The following is a 20,559-nucleotide window of genomic DNA, read 5'->3' as shown; positions in this document are numbered from 1 at the left end:
CACTGTCCTCCACAACACTGTCCTCCACAACACTGTCCCGCACAACACTGTCCCGCACAACACTGTCCTCCACAACACTGTCCTCCACAACACTGTCCTCCACAACACTGTCCTCCACAACACTGTCCTCCACAACACTGTCCCGCACAACACTGTCCCGCACAACACTGTCCTCCACAACACTGTCCTCCACAACACTGTCCCGCACAACACTGTCCTCCACAACACTGTCCTCCACAACACTGTCCCGCACAACACTGTCCCGCACAACACTGTCCTCCACAACACTGTCCTCCACAACACTGTCCTCCACAACACTGTCCCGCACAACACTGTCCTCCACAACACTGTCCTCCACAACACTGTCCCGCACAACACTGTCCCGCACAACACTGTCCTCCACAACACTGTCCTCCACAACACTGTCCCGCACAACACTGTCCTCCACAACACTGTCCTCCACAACACTGTCCCGCACAACACTGTCCTCCACAACACTGTCCTCCACAACACTGTCCCGCACAACACTGTCCCGCACAACACTGTCCTGGAGGAGGAGCAGACCGAAGGGAATTGTTCGTTAGACAGTCGACATGTTTATATCAAGCACAATAACACGTACACATGCATGAGCGACGAGAACGCGCACTTGCAATGCATTGGTCTGTGTACTTGTGTATAGGGTGTGTGTGTGTGTGTGTGTACGTACGAGAGCCTCCCAGCGTTCCAGAGATGCCTGGAATTCCCTGGTGTGACACTGCAGCAGGTTTAGAGAAGGATTCGACTGTGACACACACACACACACACTCTGTGCTGTATCACAGTCTGCACAAAGACATCATTTACCTGTGTGACCCTGACCTCGCTCGAGTTCATCTAATGACCCTGTCAATGATCAACTCTCAAACCCTCGTTACACATCTGCATTGTTCTCTAATAATGTGAGAAACTAAAACAAGAAGTCACTTCACTAGACGCTCAACCGTCAAGACAATATCTGTAACACACAGTAACACTGCTTCAGAAAAGTGCTGGCTAAAGCAATATGATAAAAACAAAAATGATCTATTAATAAATATAGAATTCCAATAAATATATTAAAAATATTATTTATATCATTAAAAAATACCAATAATCAATAAAAATGAATAAATATGTTAACAAAAACATGACATATACTAATATTACTACTAATAATACAATTATATTAATATATTAACAATGAAAATGAATATTAATATAATGACAATCATAATAGAATTATTATTCTTATATTTATTATTATATAAGGCAAACATTGATGCCAATTATTGAAATTAGTGCTGAAAAATCCACTTTTTTTAACACAATAATTACAAAACCCCTTAGAACCCATTATCTATAATGTGCATTATCCATTATAATGACTTTTAGCCTGTGTGAACAGTTGAACAGATGCACATCATTTCAAAATGTCCTTAATAAAGAATTCAAATGATTTGCAAACACAAGCTATTCTTGGATCATCCAATCAGTATTTAGAAAAGTAATCAGTTTTAACCACGTAAACTTAGTAAAACTCAACAAGAACACGAACGAAACTACTGACATCCTCTCACTGAAGACAAGACGAGTCCTCAGCGCTTCCCCTTTAATGATATTAGACACAAACGGTGTCCATTTCACCGAGCGCTTTATGAAAACACACCCGGCCCTGAAACACAACACTAACACACTCTTCAGAGAGACAGCCGGTGCAAAATAAAACCGGTTCAGAGAAAGCATGTCACGTTCTCTTCCTCTTGGCTTCACGTTCCCCACCGCCACGATCCACACACACATCTGACTCCAAAAATAAGCAGAACACGTGTGTTTATGTTCAGAGATATGTGCAAACCAATCATTCCTGTCTGAAAATGAGTGAAACTCATTCAAGTGCTCGGCCAATCAGCACTTAAAGAACCAGACGAGACTAAATACAGTGCTTTAAAGCATCCGCTAAACCATGTTTGATGTCTAAACCATGGGCTCATTAATATTTGCCCTCCCACATTTGCATATTCACACATATTCAGTATTCAGCAAGTCTGGCCTGTATGACTGTATGAACTATGCTGTTATATCATATACACACAGATACTGAACGATCTTCATGAAAACCTGCCAAAATAAAAGTTCAAATTATTACTACTATACAGCAAAATGTACTTAAAATAATAATAATAATATTTTTAAAGAATATCATATTGTTATGTTAACAGTAAACCTCAGTTAAGCGGAATTTAGTTTGCCAAAAAATAAAAAAAGAATTGAAGGAATTAAAACATAAATTCAGAAAAAGATAAAACAATGGACGGAACAAAACAATCTGATACTGCATGTCACGCATCTGTGCATTAAAGTCCCCTGTGGTGAAAATCAAACTATCTATGTTTTTAATGTGCTTTAAGACACACCATGTGTAAATTCATAAGTCGACAGCATTGCTGAGTATTTCCTCCTTAAAACTGCAGTGAACCAAAGACAGTCTCAAAAACACGCTTTGAAATCGCTGGTGTTTCTGACGTCACAAACTACCTTGTAACCAATCAGATCAACGTGTGATCGTCAACCAGTGGATCTCTGAGCTGAGTGAGTGAGTGGAGGCGGGGCTCATTTGCATATTCATAGAACCGCGCATACTAAATGAGGCGAGGGTGTCGAGTTACATTCAAGATATTTCATTTTCAAGATGTCTCATTTTGGTGATCAAAGATGAGTTTTAAGGGATACAATGATTGACTACAGGGGGACTTTAAGTCATATAGTTCACATGGGTGTACTTTGTACTGTGTGTGTGGATGAACGTGTTCGTCCGCCACCACCAAAGACCATTTTTGACCCAGAAAACCCCCTGGTTCTGAATGGCGTTCTCTGCTTCTCGGTGTAAACGTGTGGATCAACACTGGCGCACATCAGAGGTTAAACGCTGTGAGATCTGACACAGATCCAGCGCTGACGGCCAAAGGCACACACTCTTTCTCTGAGCTGACGGAGCATAAATACTGACAGCTCATCATTAGCTCATGGTGTGTGTGTCCCTGTGAAGGAGACCGCGGACACAAGACAGCTCACGTCGCTCTATTCAGAAGAAACATGCATGGTTAGGGTAATGTCTGTTGCAGTTCATATTAGGGTCCACTTTAGACTGAAGCACATGACAGACTGACTGTGTTATTCAATTACAGCTCTCGGGGAAATTTCACACTAATTCATCCCTCGTTGTGTCTCATCAGCTCAATCTGCAGAGACGACAACTACACAGTAAATATATAGCCTATATATATTTAAAAAAAATGTTGTAAATAAAACAAATTATTGGAGAAAATACTATTTCAGTCTTTCAAGTTTAATTCAATGTTTTATATTTTGCATTTAATTGTGAAATTTCCTAGCATTTACTGAGTGAAAATAGTTTCTACGCCAGTGTTTTATTCAGTGTACCCACAATCCCCTGCACTTCAATGCTTCTCTCACGCTGCTTGGTTAAACGGTTCAGTGAATCTGAGTCAAGCGTCTGATGTCGTCTAACAGGTTCGTCTGGTGAAAGTAATACAAAGAAAAGTGAGTTTTTTGATGCAATGATAAAAGCACAGTACAATCTTTAAAGAAATATGCACAACATGATCCTCCTGCACATCTCATACTTCATGGTCATTAAAACCCTACTGTGTTGCACGTCAATCTGACCCACAACGATTTTTAACCCTTTGAATCACTAGTCAAATTCATTACTCATTGAAATATTGTGACTTTTTCTCATTTAGGGTCAATTTCGACAGATGTGTTTGGGAAAGGCTGCACTAATTATTGTTGCATCGATTGCGTTGATGTCAAATCGATCCCAATTGGTTTTCCAGGCAATTCACCAAATTTCCATGCACTTTAACACTTTGAAATACAGCAAAGTTACAATAAAAACTGGAGAACTCCATGAAAACTTACTATAGGGTCAATTTGACCAACATCACAAAAGGCATAACTAGATTTTCAACACTACAGGAGGGCAACATTTGTGACGTTCATGACGTCAGATCTTTGACAGATTCGTTTGAGACACTAAGAAGTAGATAAACAGCGACTGGTGATTTTACACGAGCATCAGACGAGCTCTTCTGTCTAAGTGGGCAGAAAAACTGCACAAATGACCAGCGTCCAGTTGCAACAAACACTTAAAGTTAAGAAAGCCTTTAGTTAGAGTTGTAAGAGTATTATCAGTAAGGGTTTTCTTGCAGCCGCCACAGACTTCATGCCGACACACACACATCTACACAAGCTAGTGACTATAAAAGATACATTATTTTAAAATTACTATTGCATTGATTATTATTATTTTTATTCATTTCAGTCTGTAAACAAAATCAAGACCGGCAGATTCCTCATTACATCCGTCTCAAATCTCCCTCTCCTCTCTGAACGGCTTGATCATGGTGATTTGGAGATTTCCCAGTGGATGATTGTGCGTAAAGCTCTGAGATCGTCCCGTCAGAGATTACGGCTCGTCAGTGTCTTCATACGCACTGATCTATCACATTTATTCTACATGACGCTCAGTGGGCAAATAATAATCCACAGGACTCGATAAAAGATCACGATCTCGATTCAAACACCCACACAGAATCATCATTTCTGTCTTGCAATCATTCAAATTATCACAGAAGTACTGGGGTAAGAGTTTGGAGTTCGGATACAAACACTGATTAATCAATATAGAGCAGCAGTCCCCAACCTTTTTTGCGCCATGGACCGGTTTAATATCAGACAATATTTTCACGGACCGGCCTTTAAGGTGTGGCGGACAACAAAATAAAATAATACAACCGGCATAAAAACTGGAGTATTTTTTAAATATAATAATAAACGTGAATCCAATGTGTAGGCCTACTCGCAACTTTATTAGTAGCGTCCTCGTAACATCGCGCCTAAAGACAACTGAGAAAGCCTGAACACAAACAAAATGCCCCCCAAAAGAAAATAAATCTCCATGTTTTCGGTGCTGATGTGTTCATGTAACATGTGAGGGTGGCGCTGCCAATAAAGCACCTAAAAGCTGTCACAACAAAGCAGCAAAAGTAATGATTATGAATATGTAAAATATAGCAGGAGACATTTTAATTGTTTACTAATAAACAAGTGTTTTCTGTGTCAGTGTCGGCTGCAAAGATGAAGTTGACGATGCTGACTCGCGATCTTCGCAGTAGTGAATGCGCCGGAGAGAAATGCACATTTCATATGGATTACATAAGCAGAGAACAGTCAGTTTTCTTTCGTTTTGAATTGTTCTGTTTAAAAGTAGACATTTCAAGCTTTCTATACATGTCTCAGGTCTGTGAGGCAAGTAGGCTACGCTGAGTTTCGGTTCATTAATGAGACGAGCTCCAGGTTCACACGCCGGCGCCTCCGTGTCGTGATTATCTATTTTCTAATATATTTACTTCTTTATTAAATCCAGGCAATTGGTTGATGAAACATTGATTAAAATTAAGATACAATTAATACAAAACGACATTAAATTTAAAGACAGGCTTTGTGCTTTCTGCTTGAGGTCTCGTGAAAGTTTTAAAGCAGTCTTTAATGCCGCTTTCAGAGCGCTCACGTCCGTAATGGAAAACTGTCCCGTCCGTAGCATTGGGTTTTTTTTGTGAAATAAATTTCTAAATAAATGCGACTTATAGTCCAGTGCGACTTAGACTATATATGTTTTTTCTTCTTCATGGCGCATTTTTTGACTGATGCGACTTATACTCCGGAGCCACTTATAGTCTGGAAAATACGGTTAAGTTATTTATTCTTTCTGTGCGGCATTTCAAATGTCCCACGGACCGGTACCGGGGGTTGGGGACCCCTGATATAGAGTAAATCACCGTTTGAAAGTAACTTGACGCTTCAAATAACGATTGTATCAATTATATCGTTACACCAGTAGGTGGCGACAAGTGACCAAAAATCTATTTGTCATTGAATCATTCATTCAAGAGATTTGTTCAAAAACAAGGATTCATCCAGCAATGAAACAAGTCTTTATGAGCGAGTGAGTCATTGAATCATTCACTCACCCCAATTTTTCCAAATAATTCAAATTAAACACTTTTAAATAGACTTCAGCAACTCATATTTTGTCAGAACCTCTAGGAAATTAAATTACAATTGCATTTTTGTTTAGTTGTCTGTTCAGAATCATTGGAGAATCATGATATCTATTTGAAACAAAAAAATTGTGCTTCTCAATTTATCCAGCTTTAACGCTCAGATAATAAAGTGAAAATTAACAAACAAGCTGTGCACAATTATTATACATTTACATTTACATTTATTAATTTAGCTGACGCTTTTATCCAAAGCGACTTACAATTGCTATATATATGTCAGAGGTCGCACGCCTCTGGAGCAACTAGGGGTTAAGTGTCTTGCTCAGGGACACATTGGTGTCTCACAGTGGATTCGAACCCGGGTCTCTCACACCAAAGGCATGTGTCTTATCCATTGCGCCACACCACCAATTATTATATTCATCCACAGAAGGATCAAGCTAGTTCTAGAAGAAAAAGTTAACATGCCTCAATGGATGGCCCAATATGCTCATTTAATCGTTAAAATCTAATCTAAATCGATTTTTTTATTAAATTAAAACAAAACAAATTAAATCCGCAAAATATCGCAAAGTCCGTTTTTTCCCCAATATCGTTCAGCCCTAGTTCAGATCATCAAACATCAGTGTATTTCAAACGCTGGCTGATGCTAGTCGGTGAAACGAGCCGGATCTCTCTAGTCTGTAGGGAACACCACTCCTCTATCACTTCACGAATACATTATTCATGTGACACTTCTAAGCTCCACCCACATTTCCATGGAAACAAAGAGCCACACCAACAGATGCAGATGAGCCTATAAGAAACCACATTCAGCTAGTCGAACTTTAACATCTATTAGGACACGTACATTTATTAATTTGGCAGAGGCATTTATCCGAAGCCATGCTGCCTATAAAGGGAGCACTAGACAGTTTACATAATCACACGCCGGCAGATCAATGGCTCCAATTACAGACACGCCAACAGCCATTGATTCAGTCTCTCTCTCTGTATCCGTCAGGAAGAGTGGGGGATTCTGTGACTCAGCGATCCTGACGGACACACGCACACACACACACACACGCACAACGTCTTATTTAAACCGTCACTAGTAGAAGTCTCTCAGAAGACACCCATATCAAATCACTGAACTATATGATCCATTCCTTCTTGTAAACAATCTGACACACACACACACACACACACACACACACACACACACAAACAAAAGAACCACCTAGAACAGTGTCTCATGTTAAATAAATCCTTCTCCTTTCACTTCCTCATGCACTTTATGAGCATAAAACCGTTTATAAAACCATATCAGTGTGTAGATGATAAAATTACCCATGAGTCACATCAGGAAACGTTCATAGAAGCAATAAACCAACACAACTAGATGAGCTCGGTTAGCTGACCTAATAACTGAACAGGTGAGACGGAATTAGAGCAAAAACATTAAAATAATGAATTCATAAGCCGTGCAAGAGGACTCATGGATCACCTCAATACTGACTAGAGATCGACCAATGTTTATTGTGCCATTTTATCGTTTACAGTTTAAAGTTTAAAATGAACGGTTAACTAAACCAGGTTTTTGACTTTCATACATTTAGCGTTATTAATAAGCATATTAAGAACATTTCATAATAAACAAAGTTATAATTTGAAAATGATTTAGAGAAACTTTGAAATTACTAGTTAACTTTGTTCTCATGATGAGATTTTTGATTATTAGATTATGTACATTGTTTGTTTTCATGCACATTACTTTAATGTAAATTGCACATTATGCACATTACTTTAATAAATGATAAAAATTGTATATTTTGGCTACTTTTAGCATGCAAATCTGTAATGGACACGCGGCTAGTGTGCCATACAAGTAGGCGTCTAAATGTAACATAAATACATACAAATAAAAAATATATGGCCTGATAAAACATCTGATCTAGCCTTTTACAGAATTTATTTAATTAGGTCAATATTGGTAAAAATTCTCAGTTTTGGCTCTCGGGATGAACGATTCTCATCTTTAATGAGTGTTTAGGATTTTATTCTTTTACAAAGCTACTTGGGAAGGAAATAAAGCGACCAGACTTTAATTGAATACGCCTAGACAAAACATTCTGTTTGTTCACCTGGATATCTGTAAAATGCATTGCAGAACGTAGACAGAGAGCAGTAAATAATAAAGCATTAAACACACAACAGAGAGATGGAACAAGCAAACAACACAAACATAAATCAAAGGCAATTACTGTAGGCCTTGCCAAATGTTCTGGCTACACTGATTTTGGCACAAACTGAACGCCATACCAACATGCAGAGCATCAGACTGATGTAAGATGCGTCTGGTTGTGTGTGTCTCCAGTAATCCGCTGATGTGTGTCACATCTAAATCCCCATCAGGATGGATCATATATGATTCAGCTCAAACTATACAGACCGGATGAATTATGACAGATTAACCGAATGGCCAGAGAGCAGAATGGACAGTGCCTTTACTGTGACGACCATAGAAACGTATTGTATTCAAAACTCGTCAGTGTGTAATTCAGATGTTCGGTTCAAAGTATTTTTTTTTAGCAAGACTGTACATAAAATGTAGGAAATATTGGATAATTAATTGTCCTGGACAAAATATATCAATCTTTGAGTGATGATGTCACACTGACAGGCGACACACACACACTCAAGGACAACTGTACCAAGAAACACACACAGATCACACGCAGAATCAAAACATTAAAAAGTTTCACGCTTGAACTGATCTGAGATCAGCAACTCAACAGTAGAACCGTCTTAATCAATCAAATCTGATTTAATGTCAGATCAACTTTGATTGTAACACACCTACACAAGTTTGGAGGGGTGTGTGTCAATGTAGAAATACACAGACATTTACAGACATTTGACAGAGAGACACACACACACACTTCACTCACTTCTACACAGTCACTGACCCGCGTGCGGAAACCGCCCTCAGCGCGCGCACACTGGCGCGTCACTCTCTTTACTTATCAACATAATGATGAAGAAGAGTTATCATCAGGCTTTATTAAGTTTATTCTCACCGCTTTCGTTGATTTCCGAGAGTTTTCCGCGCGTGTGTTGGTGTCGCGGCCTCAAGCTGATCCGCCCTGCGCTCTTCACTGACCGCACACACAGGTCACCGCCCTCTGACGCTCTCAGCCAATCACATGCCAGAATCAGCAGACGGACAGCGGTTTCCTCCAATCACGGCGAGGATAGAGCGTCTCTGCGTCTGTCCAACTGGCGCACTTTTGATGGACGCGCGTCGCGTGCAATCAGTGAGTTTGACTCCTTATACGGGCCAATGAAAATTATTACGTACAAATATTTCACTCTTTTGAGGTAAGTATAAATCCACACGGTTAAAAATATATATATATTTATGAAATCAAATGTGTAGAAAAAAATATTTCAGTAATTTAAGTCAGACATTTTTGATGGAAATTTTTTTAGTTCTCAAATAACGTCATACATGCTAAATTATTTTAAATTATTGAGATTAAAATTATTTAGATGCAGATTATAATAATCAAAATTTCGTGTTAATTTCGAGCTAATAAATGTGAAACATTAATTTAAAAACTATGAAACCTGGCATATTTCTATTGGTACTCACATACTCTGTAATAATATTTGACATGATTCAACAGAAGAGCCACTGTATGTAGAACTCAACTGAAATCACAGCTGGAGATGTTCAGCTCCTCTAATGGTTGAATGTCGCCATCTGGTGCTCAGATTAAACTCATCTGAAGGGATTCAGGACTCGTTTGCTGTAGTTAGAATTGATTGACAGTAAATTAGAGCATTAAGATTGGACAATTATTAGTAAGGTCATAAATTATTCATTAGTCCATCACAGACTAATTTAAATGTGTCATATTCTCTGTATGTATTATGACTCAGAAGAGTAAATCTTTAGACTTTAGGCCTATATATATTTGAATGAATAAAAAATAAAAAAGAAGAGCATTTATAAATATCAATATACACTTCCGTTCAAAAGTTTTGGGGTCAGTATTTTTTTCCCCTTCTTTTTTTTTTTTTTTTTTTTTTTGTTGAAAGAAATTAATACTTTTATTCAGTAACGATGTGTTAAACTGATAAAAAGTGATAGTAAAGATTTCTATTGTTAGAGAAGATTTCTTCTTATGGAGTCATAATCTTGTTGTGTTGAGAAAAAGGAAAGACAAGTAATACGCAGAGAAACCTTCCCGTATTATTGGAAACCCTCATTGGACCAATAGACGGGCTTACACCAGCTTGGTTTTCTCTGGGCAATCCTGTTTAGGAGAATTCGCTCCATGAGTTCGTAGGCAATGGCTAGAAGGGAAATACCGCGGTAGTTCTCGCAATTTCTCTTTTCAATCTATAGGGATCTTTTCTTCAGCCCATATTTTGGAATAAAGATCGTGTAGCGTATCAGGCTAGGGTTTTCAGTGTTAAAGAGGGCAGCAGGCAGACCGTCTATAGCGGGGCACGGCCACTCCTAAGGCATTCGACTTTTAGTTGAAGTATGGCTTGAATCGCTTGTGGTGGATTTCAATTTAGCAGTTTGGCAAAATATTCACACCATCGTTCATGTAGTTGCTCTTTGCTTTTAGTGACCCGGTCATGCTTGTCCAGAATAGTTCTGCTGATAGGTTTTGCATAAGTTCTTGCCAGGTTATTGACTAAGTGGGATAGTTTCTTGCAATCACCTCGATTCTGAGCGTTTTCTGAGTTCTGTGGCTTGATTTGTGCAGAAGGTTTCCCTGTCCTGTTTGGCAGAACGCTTTATCAGCTATGGCTGTTATTGTTCCGTGCGATCTTCCTTTGGTTTGATAGGGAAATTACCCTGGTAATCCAGAGTTCTCGTGAGAGCACAAGTTGAATTTGCTCAGCGAGTGACTCTGGCGTCGAGTAATGATGCTCATTAAATATGCCCTTGTATCCGAGCTGCACCAATCACATTGGGTTATCTGATATAGGCGGGTCAGAGGCGAGATGACGACAGCGCTGTGACGTCGAAGTCATTAGTAAACATTGCAAGATGGCTGAACTGAAAATGGATGAACACTGAAAATGGATGAACACCAGGGGCACGTTCAAGTTCAAAACGGTGCGCAACGTTTTGCTACGGTTTCCGGGTTGAACGTCATGTTTCCTGGAAACGGCGTGCACCGGTGTGCAACGGGGTTTGAGATGCGTTTTCTCTTGTTTGGTGGGTGTGTCAGAACTGCAGTCCAATCAGCAGCAACATGTATATAAAGCACGCGGTATTAAAGTGAACTCGCACAATGGGTTCAAGCAAGGGCGTAGATTTGGTTTGAACATTGGGGGGGTTGAAGTTTGGGTCTGCATATTTTTCATGTGATCATGGTATAAATATCGGGGGGTTGTAATGCATAGATTTAAATATTGGGGGGGTTATCTCCCCCCCAACCCCCCCACAAACTACGCCCCTGGGTTCAAGGAAAGTAATGTACAAATGTGTTGATGCAGCTCGGTATACGCAATAACTGAGGATATTAGAAGACATGTTTGTCGTAAGTTTTATTGTAAAAATATAGGATATCAACATAATGATGTAGTTGTTTATATTTTTAGCTTCATTGCAAGTGTATGACATTTGGTATAGAAATAAACAATGGTAATTAAGCTTTTCCTAAAAAATGAGAAAGAAAATACAGGGTATTAAAACAGTATGAACTACAAATAAAGTCAGTATGTGAGGCTAAATAGATGTGTTTTAGTCTGAATTAGGGAAGATGTGTGCTTCAGTTTCAGCAATCCCTTCACTCGACTGGGATGTTCTCTTTTGTTCTGGGCGGCAAGTGCAGTAACTGTAACAACGGGCATATTTTGTAGTATTAAACACATATTTATACCGACTTCATCAGGCTCCGAAAATTCTTCACAAAGAACACAAAGAATGGCCTTCTCAGCCGCCATAGTTGCAACTCTTGCGTCATCAGAACAGTGTGTTCAACGCATCACCGTTTCTGTTTTAAAAACGTTGTGCAACGTTTTGTCGGGGCTGAACGCAGCCCAGTTGTTTGAAATGGCTTTGGCCGCTACAATGAATGAGTTAGACTTGGCTTTTTCTCTAAAAGAGGAACAGAAGACGCCGCTCGAATCGTTCCTTTGCAAGAAGGACGTTTTTGCTGTTTTGCCGACCGGATACGGCAAGAGTCTAATCTACCAGTTAGCTCCGCTGGTAGCTAAACGATAACTTCTTGTGATTGGTCGTAGTGTTATCCAATTGCGTGCTTGGTGCCGCCCCTCGAGCTGGACGAGTTTCATTAGTCGACGCCAGACCATTAATCTTTCAGATTTAGGTCTGGATTTCCAGGCTATAGGGAAATAGTGTTACAGCTAATCCAGTCATCATTCTTCTGTTTTGTATGTCCTAGTAGGCCTACAGCTTTTGCCGAGGTGGTACGGCTTTGTTTGATTTGTGTCCATATCCCATCAACTGAGTTGGGCTTGAGCTGTGGTTTTGGGTTGCTATACTTTGAGACAAACTCAGTTTTCTTTTCTGGGATTTTAAGTTGTGTAATGTCGTACTTTTGAAGTGGCTTTTTTAGTTTTTCACATATGGGGCGTACTTTAATCTTGGCCAAAACTAAAGCATGGTCTGTTACAATATTTATACCCCAGTGAGAAAGAGCATCCAGTAAGGTATGGCGCCAATACTTATACTTATTTTCAATACAATATCTATCTATCTATATCTATAAAGAAATGTAGTCATTTCAGCTGTTTTCAAAGAAGTTTATTGAAATAAATATTTCTAAATTTTATAAAGTCAACCGTTTATAATGCTAGCACAAAATCTGGACTTTCTGAAGTGTATCCGATTCCTCAGGTCGATCCAACATGACGTCAGTGATGAAACATTAGTTCAGAGTCACATGTCCATGGAAGAACATGAAGATCAGCGCTTCAGTCGACACTCGTCCTCTACAACTGAAGACTCAGTGCAGCATGCAGATAAAATGTGCACAAACTTAAATCTGCCTTTATATATATACTGTATATATATATAATTGATATACTTACATCATTATTAACAGAGTTATTCACACGTTTCATTAAAAATGAAAAGGAAAAAAGGTCAAACGTATTTAGTTTTCCTCTAGTTTTTCTTTTTTATTATTTTCTGCATTTCAAAGCATGCCAAGGAAATGCGTTTCTGCATAGTGTCGGCTATAGGGACGCCAGGAGGAGAGACTTCCTTATGTACAGCAAAATCGGGAAGGAGAAAAATAGCAATCCAGTGTAAACGAATTACCAAAATAAATTAAAACTCAAAAAATATGTACATACAGGATGTCCTTCATGATTCCAAACTAAAGCCTGTGTAATAATCACACTAGTTTCACACGTGGATTTGGGTGCGTTTGGCCTGTTCTACGTTCTCTGTGTCTATAGTTTATGGCATAAGTGCGCTTGGCTTCAGATCCCTGTAAATAGACGTGAAGAGAGCAGAAAGGCAGAGAAAAGGCTAAAAGATGTTTAAAATCTTATCAGATTTCCACAAACACGACGATAGATCAGTAGCGGCATTTGCTGTGTTCGCTTGCGTTCGAAAAGTCAACAAATCCCACAAAAATTAATAAAAAAAAATTAATTGTATAAGTTCTTGTTTTTAATTTTTATAAGCAATATTGCACGAGCAAAAGTGCTGTTTCGCGAATATCAGCGCGTTTGCAAATGTGATTTTATACAATGATTCAATAAACAATGAGTTAATAAGCTATTAGGTGACTTATATTTTAGATCGGGATGCACGATATATCGGCCACCATATCGGTAGATAGATATATGATCATTTTGAATGTTATCGTTATCGACCCGATAAGAAAATTAGGCCAATATATTAAAGCCGATAAATAATGGATTATTTCCTTCAGATGTGCACTGCTGTTCAACATGATGGTTTTGAATTGTTCAAAATATGATTGAAATCATTTCAAAAAAGGAAAATACAGTTCAGTGCAACATGTCTGTCATATAGGCTATATAAAATTATAATGAGAACATTATAATTGTGTGTTTGGGACACTGCTTTTAATGGTGAGACTTTTGTAATCAGGCTCTCAAAATTATTTAAAAATTTTGGATTTAGATTTATAGGCCAATATATCGGTTATCGGCTTTCAAATAAAAAAGAATTATCGGTATCGACCAAAATTTTCATATCGGTGCATTCCTAATTTTATTATATTAAATTTTTTTTCATCTATTTTGCCAATTAAAATAGTTCCAAACATTAGAGCAACAAAAGTTTTAGTTTCGTTACTTCTGCTTTGTCCCTGAATGAATCAGCCACTTTGAACGAATCGTTTGAGTGAATGATTCAATGACTCACTCGTTAAGACAATGATTTGCCGCCACCTACTGGTGGATTTTAGTATCGTTTAACTTCAGCAGAAGGATGAAGATTGAATGCTGTTTTTGTTTTTAGTCATGATTGTGTCAATAGTTCTGGTTAAAGAGATTTATAAATAGACTATTAAGAGCGAAATATTAGATAACATTGTAAATATAACAGAGATTAAGTAATGTTTTTTATCTGTCTTTTTTTCTCCAACTGTTTCTTTGAAACGGGCCTCCGAATCGCCTCCGTCTCAGATTTAACAGTTTTGATCCTCAACACGGGAAATCTCGCTAAATGTCTCGTGGTCAAATGTGACTTAAGAATGAACAAACATGCCGAGCCGCAGATTCAATGACTCTTAACACACTTCACACCACAGCGAAATCTGATAAGATCATCAGTAGAGCCATCAAGATAATCGGGAGTTTCCTAGGACTGTTGGAAGATTTGGCCTCAGAATGGGCCTGATTATGTTGAAGTGTTCGGGTGCCTTTAAAGTGCACAGCGTCACCCAACACCAAGAGAAACACACACGACAGGACACGTAATACACACACAAACCCATCTCAGCAGGACCATTATCATCATCAGAAAAGTGTCATAAACATATATGAACATAATAGTGTTCTGCAACATAACAATGTTGTACATACAGTAATAGAACGAAACACAATCATTTTGTTATAAGCTGCATTAATTACTGTCTGAACATTAGGACAATGAAGCCGTGTTTTGTGAATTAAACTCAAATTCCCCGCTGACACAGATTAAATCCTGGATTACAAACAAACGACCAAATCAACTAAAAATAAATGAACTAATGTGTGTCAGAGACAACCTTACAAACAGAAACACTACAGCCGTGAGGGAGAATCTCAACACATAAAGAAAAAGCAGCTTTTATTACATTAAGGATTTTAATGGCCAATTTTCCCTGAAATTGTTTGCACTGAAAGCTAAAAAATGAAACCTTATTGTAGTGTTACTATTTATATTTATTCATTATAGCAGTATTTGTTGCAGCATTACCTGTATTAGTTTTTATTTATGATAAATTAAAATACAATGATGAATATCTAATATCCTAAAAATAAGTTTTGTTGTATAATAATATAATATATATATATTTTATTTTATTTTTGTTGATATTGGGGTCAAATTTGATCTGGATGTGTACCCATATGTGGCATTGAAAAGACTCACAGAATCTATAGAGACACTAATAATAATAATAATAATAAAATTAACAACAAAGATCTACTAGATAAATATGTGCAAACTCTTGCATTCATCAAAGTAAAAGGGAATATTGTTATTTAATGCAGTAGTGTTTGAACCGTTCTTCACATTGACACAGATTCAGATGTTTGATCAAGTTCAGTTCAAATTAAATATCATATTTGGTATCAACGAAAACATAAACCACAAATAAACAGCCGAAAGGCAGAATGATACAATCGTTGTCATGATTCATGATTCGTGTACAGATGCTAAACAGGTTCTCATGCTAATATGCTCTTCTTTCCTCAGAAACGCTTAGATTAAATGCTATAATAATTTAAATATGATAACGGTAAAGTCTGCCATAAAAAAAATGCCTTATATTAAAAGTGTATGTTTATTATCGCATGCTTAATAGCTTATTGTAAAGTTTCTTTTTTTCTTGGTCCACACGTCTGTTTTTAATGAATTCATCCGGTTCAAGAGCTCAACCAAATAATCATGTGACTGTGGCTGCAGGGCCGTAAACACCACAGATAATGGAAAATCACTGAAAAATATGAACTTTTACACCCAATCTTCAGTATTTGGTTTCATTTGTGGTTTAAAGGATTCTGTATTGCTAAAGCTAATGTGTTCCAACTTTAAAAATCTCGCCATCTTTAACAAGACGCTGAAACCAAACCAACGCGCGTCGGACTCGTTGCATATTGTTGGTCTCAGTGTCAGACACATGACTCTTCATAGCTTTAAACAGCTGTCAATCACCCCACCCACTGCAATCCAGCCAATCCAGTGTGAGTGGGCGGGGCTTGAGGCTCCGCCTTCATCATTCTTGCACAGTAAATGAAGGCAAAGACAGACAGACAGACAGAACACATCAGATTATTATTAGTAGTCGTATTTTCTTCTGTTAGGCCAGCTAACACTAATAAGTTCAACCAGTTCTTAGTTTTGGAAGCGCCGTAGACGTGAAGATATAGATCGAGAGAGTCTGGAAAATTCAGTGCAAGACATAATGGCTACTTTGAAATTAGTAATAATCATTATTGTTTGTTTATGGTTATCCAATACTGGATGACAGCAGTGGAGACGAGTGAAGTTCATCGCTGTCTTTCATGATCATACGCGAGTAAAACCAGCTCCAGTGTGTCTCTGAAACTCCTCAGTGCAAAACCAGAAGCAGGACGGAGAGAGAGAGAGAGAGAGAGAGAGAGAGAGAGAGAGAGAGAGAGAGAGAGAGAGAGAGAGAGAGAGAGAGAGAGAGAGAGAGAGAGAGAGAGAGAGAGAGAGAGAGAGAGAGAGAGAGAGAGAGAGAGAGAGAGAGAGTCTCTAGCTCCCCGGGTCTGAGCTGTGTTTCTGTGGTGTGTGTGGTGTGTGTGTCGTCTGCGGCTCCTGTAGAGAGAAGCGTCTCTGGACGTCCAGGTCCGGTCGGGTCCCGAGGTTTGAGGATCCCGAGGGAAGAGCGTCTGCAGGATGGAGAGACTCGCAGGACTGAGAGAGAAAACAGACGAGAGATGCTGCGGTTTAAACAACACAAGCGTTCATCAATTCCTGCTGGAACTGTACAAGATACTATACTCAGACAAAACTTTCATTTGAATCAAAGATCACAATTTTATATATTTATACATTATATCTATTTATCATCTATTCATATATCATCTGTTTATCTATCTATCTTTCTATCTATCTATCTATCTATCTATCTATCTATCTATCTATCTATCTATCTATCTATCTATCTAATATGCTAATAAATTCTCTAAAACTGCAGTTCAAAAACTGATCAAGTGTGATGACAGTAGTGTGTGTTTGCACTAGTAACGAGCATCATCTGAGACCCGTCAGCATGTGTGTGTGTGTGTCACACCTGTGAGAGCGGAGCGAGTGTGTCTGGGTCCAGTGGAGTGACGGGCTGCACGAGTCTCTCGGGGAACATGGATGGAGAAACTGTGCTGTACGCCGGAGGAACCAGCATCATCTGCCTCTGCAGGAGCTGCATGATCGCGCTGATGTCCGTCGACATGCGGCTCTCCAGTCTGCACACACACACACACACACATATAACAGCATCAAGTGTCTGTACAGTGTTAGGAAGTGTGGTTTCAGTGAATCAGTTCAGTTCTAGACAGTCGTAGCCCACGGTTTAGTTCGTCAGTCTGATTGCAGTGAGTTGTGACCATAGACTGTAAAAACATATGGGCGTAGTGTGTGTGACGTCACTCGTAGTGTTTCTGAAGAGCATTTTTGAAGCCCAAAGTGGGCGGAGCAACTGTTGCCATCTTGGAAGCGCGCCACTCCCGGATAATCGAAAATGAAAAGTGAGTTGTGAAGAGTGAGTTGTGAGGTGTGAGTTGTGAGGAGTGAGTTGTGAGGAGTGAGTTGTGAGGAGTGAGTTGTGAGGAGTGAGTTGTGAGGAGTGAGTTGGGAGAAGTGAGTTGTGAGGTGTGAGTTGTGAGGAGTGAGTTGGGAGGAGTGAGTTGTGAGGAGTGAGTTGTGAGGAGTGAGTTGTGAGAAGTGAGTTGTGAGGTGTGAGGAGTGAGTTGGGAGGAGTGAGTTGTGAGGAGTGAGTTGTGAGGAGTGAGTTGTGAGGAGTGAGTTAGGAGGAGTGAGTTGTGAGGTGTGAGTTGTGAGGAGTGAGTTGTGAGGAGTGAGTTGGGAGGAGTGAGTTGTGAGGTGTGAGGAGTGAGTTGTGAGGTGTGAGTTGTGAGGAGTGAGTTGTGAGGAGTGAGTTGTGAGGAGTGAGTTGGGAGGAGTGAGTTGTGAGGAGTGAGTTGTGAGGCGTGAGTTGTGAGTTGTCAGGAGTGAGTTGTGAGGAGTGAGTTGTGAGGTGTGAGTTGTGAGGTGTGAGGTGTGAGTTGTGAGGCGTGAGTTGTGAGGAGTGAGGAGTGAGTTGGGAGGAGTGAGTTGGGAGGAGCGAGTTGTGAGGAGTGAGTTGGGAGGAGTGAGTTGGGAGGAGCGAGTTGTGAGGAGTGAGTTGTGAGGAGTGAGTTGGGAGGAGTGAGTTGTGAGGTGTGAGTTGTGAGGAGTGAGTTGGGAGGAGTGAGTTGTGAGGAGTGAGTTGGGAGGAGTGAGTTGTGAGGAGTGAGTTGGGAGGAGTGAGTTGGGAGGAGTGAGTTGTGAGGTGTGAGTTGTGAGGAGTGAGTTGTGAGGCGTGAGTTGTGAGTTGTCAGGAGTGAGTTGTGAGGAGTGAGTTGTGAGGCATGAGTTGTGAGGCGTGAGTTGTGAGGAGTGAGTTGTGAGGAGTGAGTTGTGAGTTGTTGTGAGTTGTGAGGAGTGAGTTGTGAGGCGTGAGTTGTGAGGTGTGAGTTGTGAGGCGTGAGTTGTGGGTTGTTGTGAGTAGTTGTGAGTTGTGAGGAGTGAGTTGTGAGGCGTGAGTTGTGGGTTGTTGTGAGTAGTTGTGAGTTGTGAGGCGTGAGTTGTGGGTTGTTGTGAGTAGTTGTGAGTTGTGAGGAGTGAGTTGTGAGGCGTGAGTTGTGGGTTGTTGTGAGTAGTTGTGAGGAGTGAGTTGTGAGGCGTGAGTTGTGGGTTGTTGTGAGTAGTTGTGAGTTGTGAGGAGTGAGTTGTGAGGCGTGAGTTGTGGGTTGTTGTGAGTAGTTGTGAGTTGTGAGGAGTGAGTTGTGAGGCGTGAGTTGTGTGTTGTTATGAGTAGTTGTGAGGCGTGAGTTGTGAGGAGTGAGTTGTGTGGCGTGAGTTGTGAGGAGTGAGTTGTGAGGCGTGAGTTGTGAGGAGTGAGTTGTGAGTTGTTGTGAGTAGTTGTGAGTTGTGCGCTGAGACCTGTTGAGCTGTTTCTGCAGCAGCTCGAGTCGGCCCTCCATGAGGCTGCGCTGCTGCCGGCTGACGCTGAGGCTGCTGGGATGCGGACGGTTACAGCGGGGCAACTCCTGATACTGCCTCCCCCGACTCTCACCCCAGAAACTGAAGATGTTAGACACACCTGAGAAAGCACCTGAGACACATGTTTATTTTAATATTAGAATATTAAAAATATGATTTTATATAATATTACACTATTTTATGAAATGTAATATTATTTACAATTCAATTTCATAATTTTTTTTTTATATTATTATTATTTCAATAATTTGGCCTGTTTTAAATTTTAAATAAGTTGCCATTCTGTCACCTGATAGGGCGTTACATGTGTTTCCTGTTTTTGGATCGGCCTCTCCCTCAGTGACATCCATGAGTGTTGTGAGAGGGGCGGGGCTTGTGTGCACAGGCTCCTCCCCCTCGTCCCCACTGGAGTGAGAGGACACAGAATCCCGAGGCCCCTCCCATCCCGGGTCCAGTTCGCTCTTGTTACTGGCTGCTTGTTTTCTGCCTCTCCGAATGGGTTTCTGGTTCTTCTTGATCTCTCCAACATCTGCATCATCTGGAGAAATAAACACGGGATGAATATTCATCAACGAAATATGAGAAACAGGTCTAATGCTTTGTATATATATATATATATATATATATATATATATATATATATATATATATATACAGTCAAACCAAAACACCTTTCTATCCTCACTTACATAAATAAACTATAGTGTCCTGCACCCACTAGTAAAAAATATACAAAATGATATATGGTGTCTGAATAATTTTTGGTTTGACTGTATATCTGTTCCTATAGAGTTTGATGGTAGCATTATGTTAAGATAAATAAAATAAAAATACATAACAAACCTACAAAGATAAATACAGAGACGCTCTAATGGGAACGTGAATTATGGGAAATACCTTTTTCCGTTCGTCGTCGGAATGAAAGTTTTCGTCTCCGCAGTTTGTTGAAGCCGACGCAATCCGAATCGTCGCTGCTGGGAGAGCCGGGAATCATGTTCGTCTATAAAC

At 39.6% G+C, this 20,559-nt stretch overlaps 2 protein-coding genes across 17 annotated transcripts in view; both read right to left on the bottom strand.

The window, feature by feature from the left end:
- The window catches only part of LOC307153163 (uncharacterized protein), an 81,744-nt gene extending 72,464 nt beyond the window's left edge, over nucleotides 1–9,280 (bottom strand). For 11 of the 15 annotated variants that reach the window (XM_079862362.1, XM_079862369.1, XM_079862373.1 and 8 more), the window contains exon 1: nucleotides 9,167–9,278. The gene's annotated coding sequence lies outside the window, so the exon portion shown is untranslated. Of the gene's footprint in view, nucleotides 1–9,166 lie in introns of all 15 variants that reach the window. The other 4 variants (XM_079862370.1, XM_079862367.1, XM_079862365.1 and 1 more) reach the window with 3 other exon arrangements.
- A 6,327-nt stretch (nucleotides 9,281–15,607) lies between these two features.
- The window catches only part of kcnh2b (potassium voltage-gated channel, subfamily H (eag-related), member 2b), a 221,447-nt gene continuing 216,495 nt past the window's right edge, over nucleotides 15,608–20,559 (bottom strand). For both annotated transcript variants that reach the window (XM_079862475.1, XM_079862476.1), the window contains exons 11-15: nucleotides 20,449–20,551; nucleotides 19,841–20,089; nucleotides 19,492–19,663; nucleotides 17,585–17,753; nucleotides 15,608–17,205 (exon numbers count right to left, since the gene is read on the bottom strand). In XM_079862475.1, coding sequence (XP_079718601.1) covers nucleotides 17,044–17,205; nucleotides 17,585–17,753; nucleotides 19,492–19,663; nucleotides 19,841–20,089; nucleotides 20,449–20,551 — 855 coding nt within the window. In that variant the 3' untranslated portion in view covers nucleotides 15,608–17,043. The remainder of the gene's footprint in view (nucleotides 17,206–17,584; nucleotides 17,754–19,491; nucleotides 19,664–19,840; nucleotides 20,090–20,448; nucleotides 20,552–20,559) is intronic.

This window comes from Squalius cephalus (assembly GCF_949319135.1).
Source record: "Squalius cephalus genome assembly, chromosome: 25".
Taxonomy (NCBI): Eukaryota; Metazoa; Chordata; class Actinopteri; order Cypriniformes; family Leuciscidae; genus Squalius; species Squalius cephalus.
Note: the sequence above shows the minus strand (reverse complement) of the source record. Positions and strands in the feature narration are given on the sequence as shown.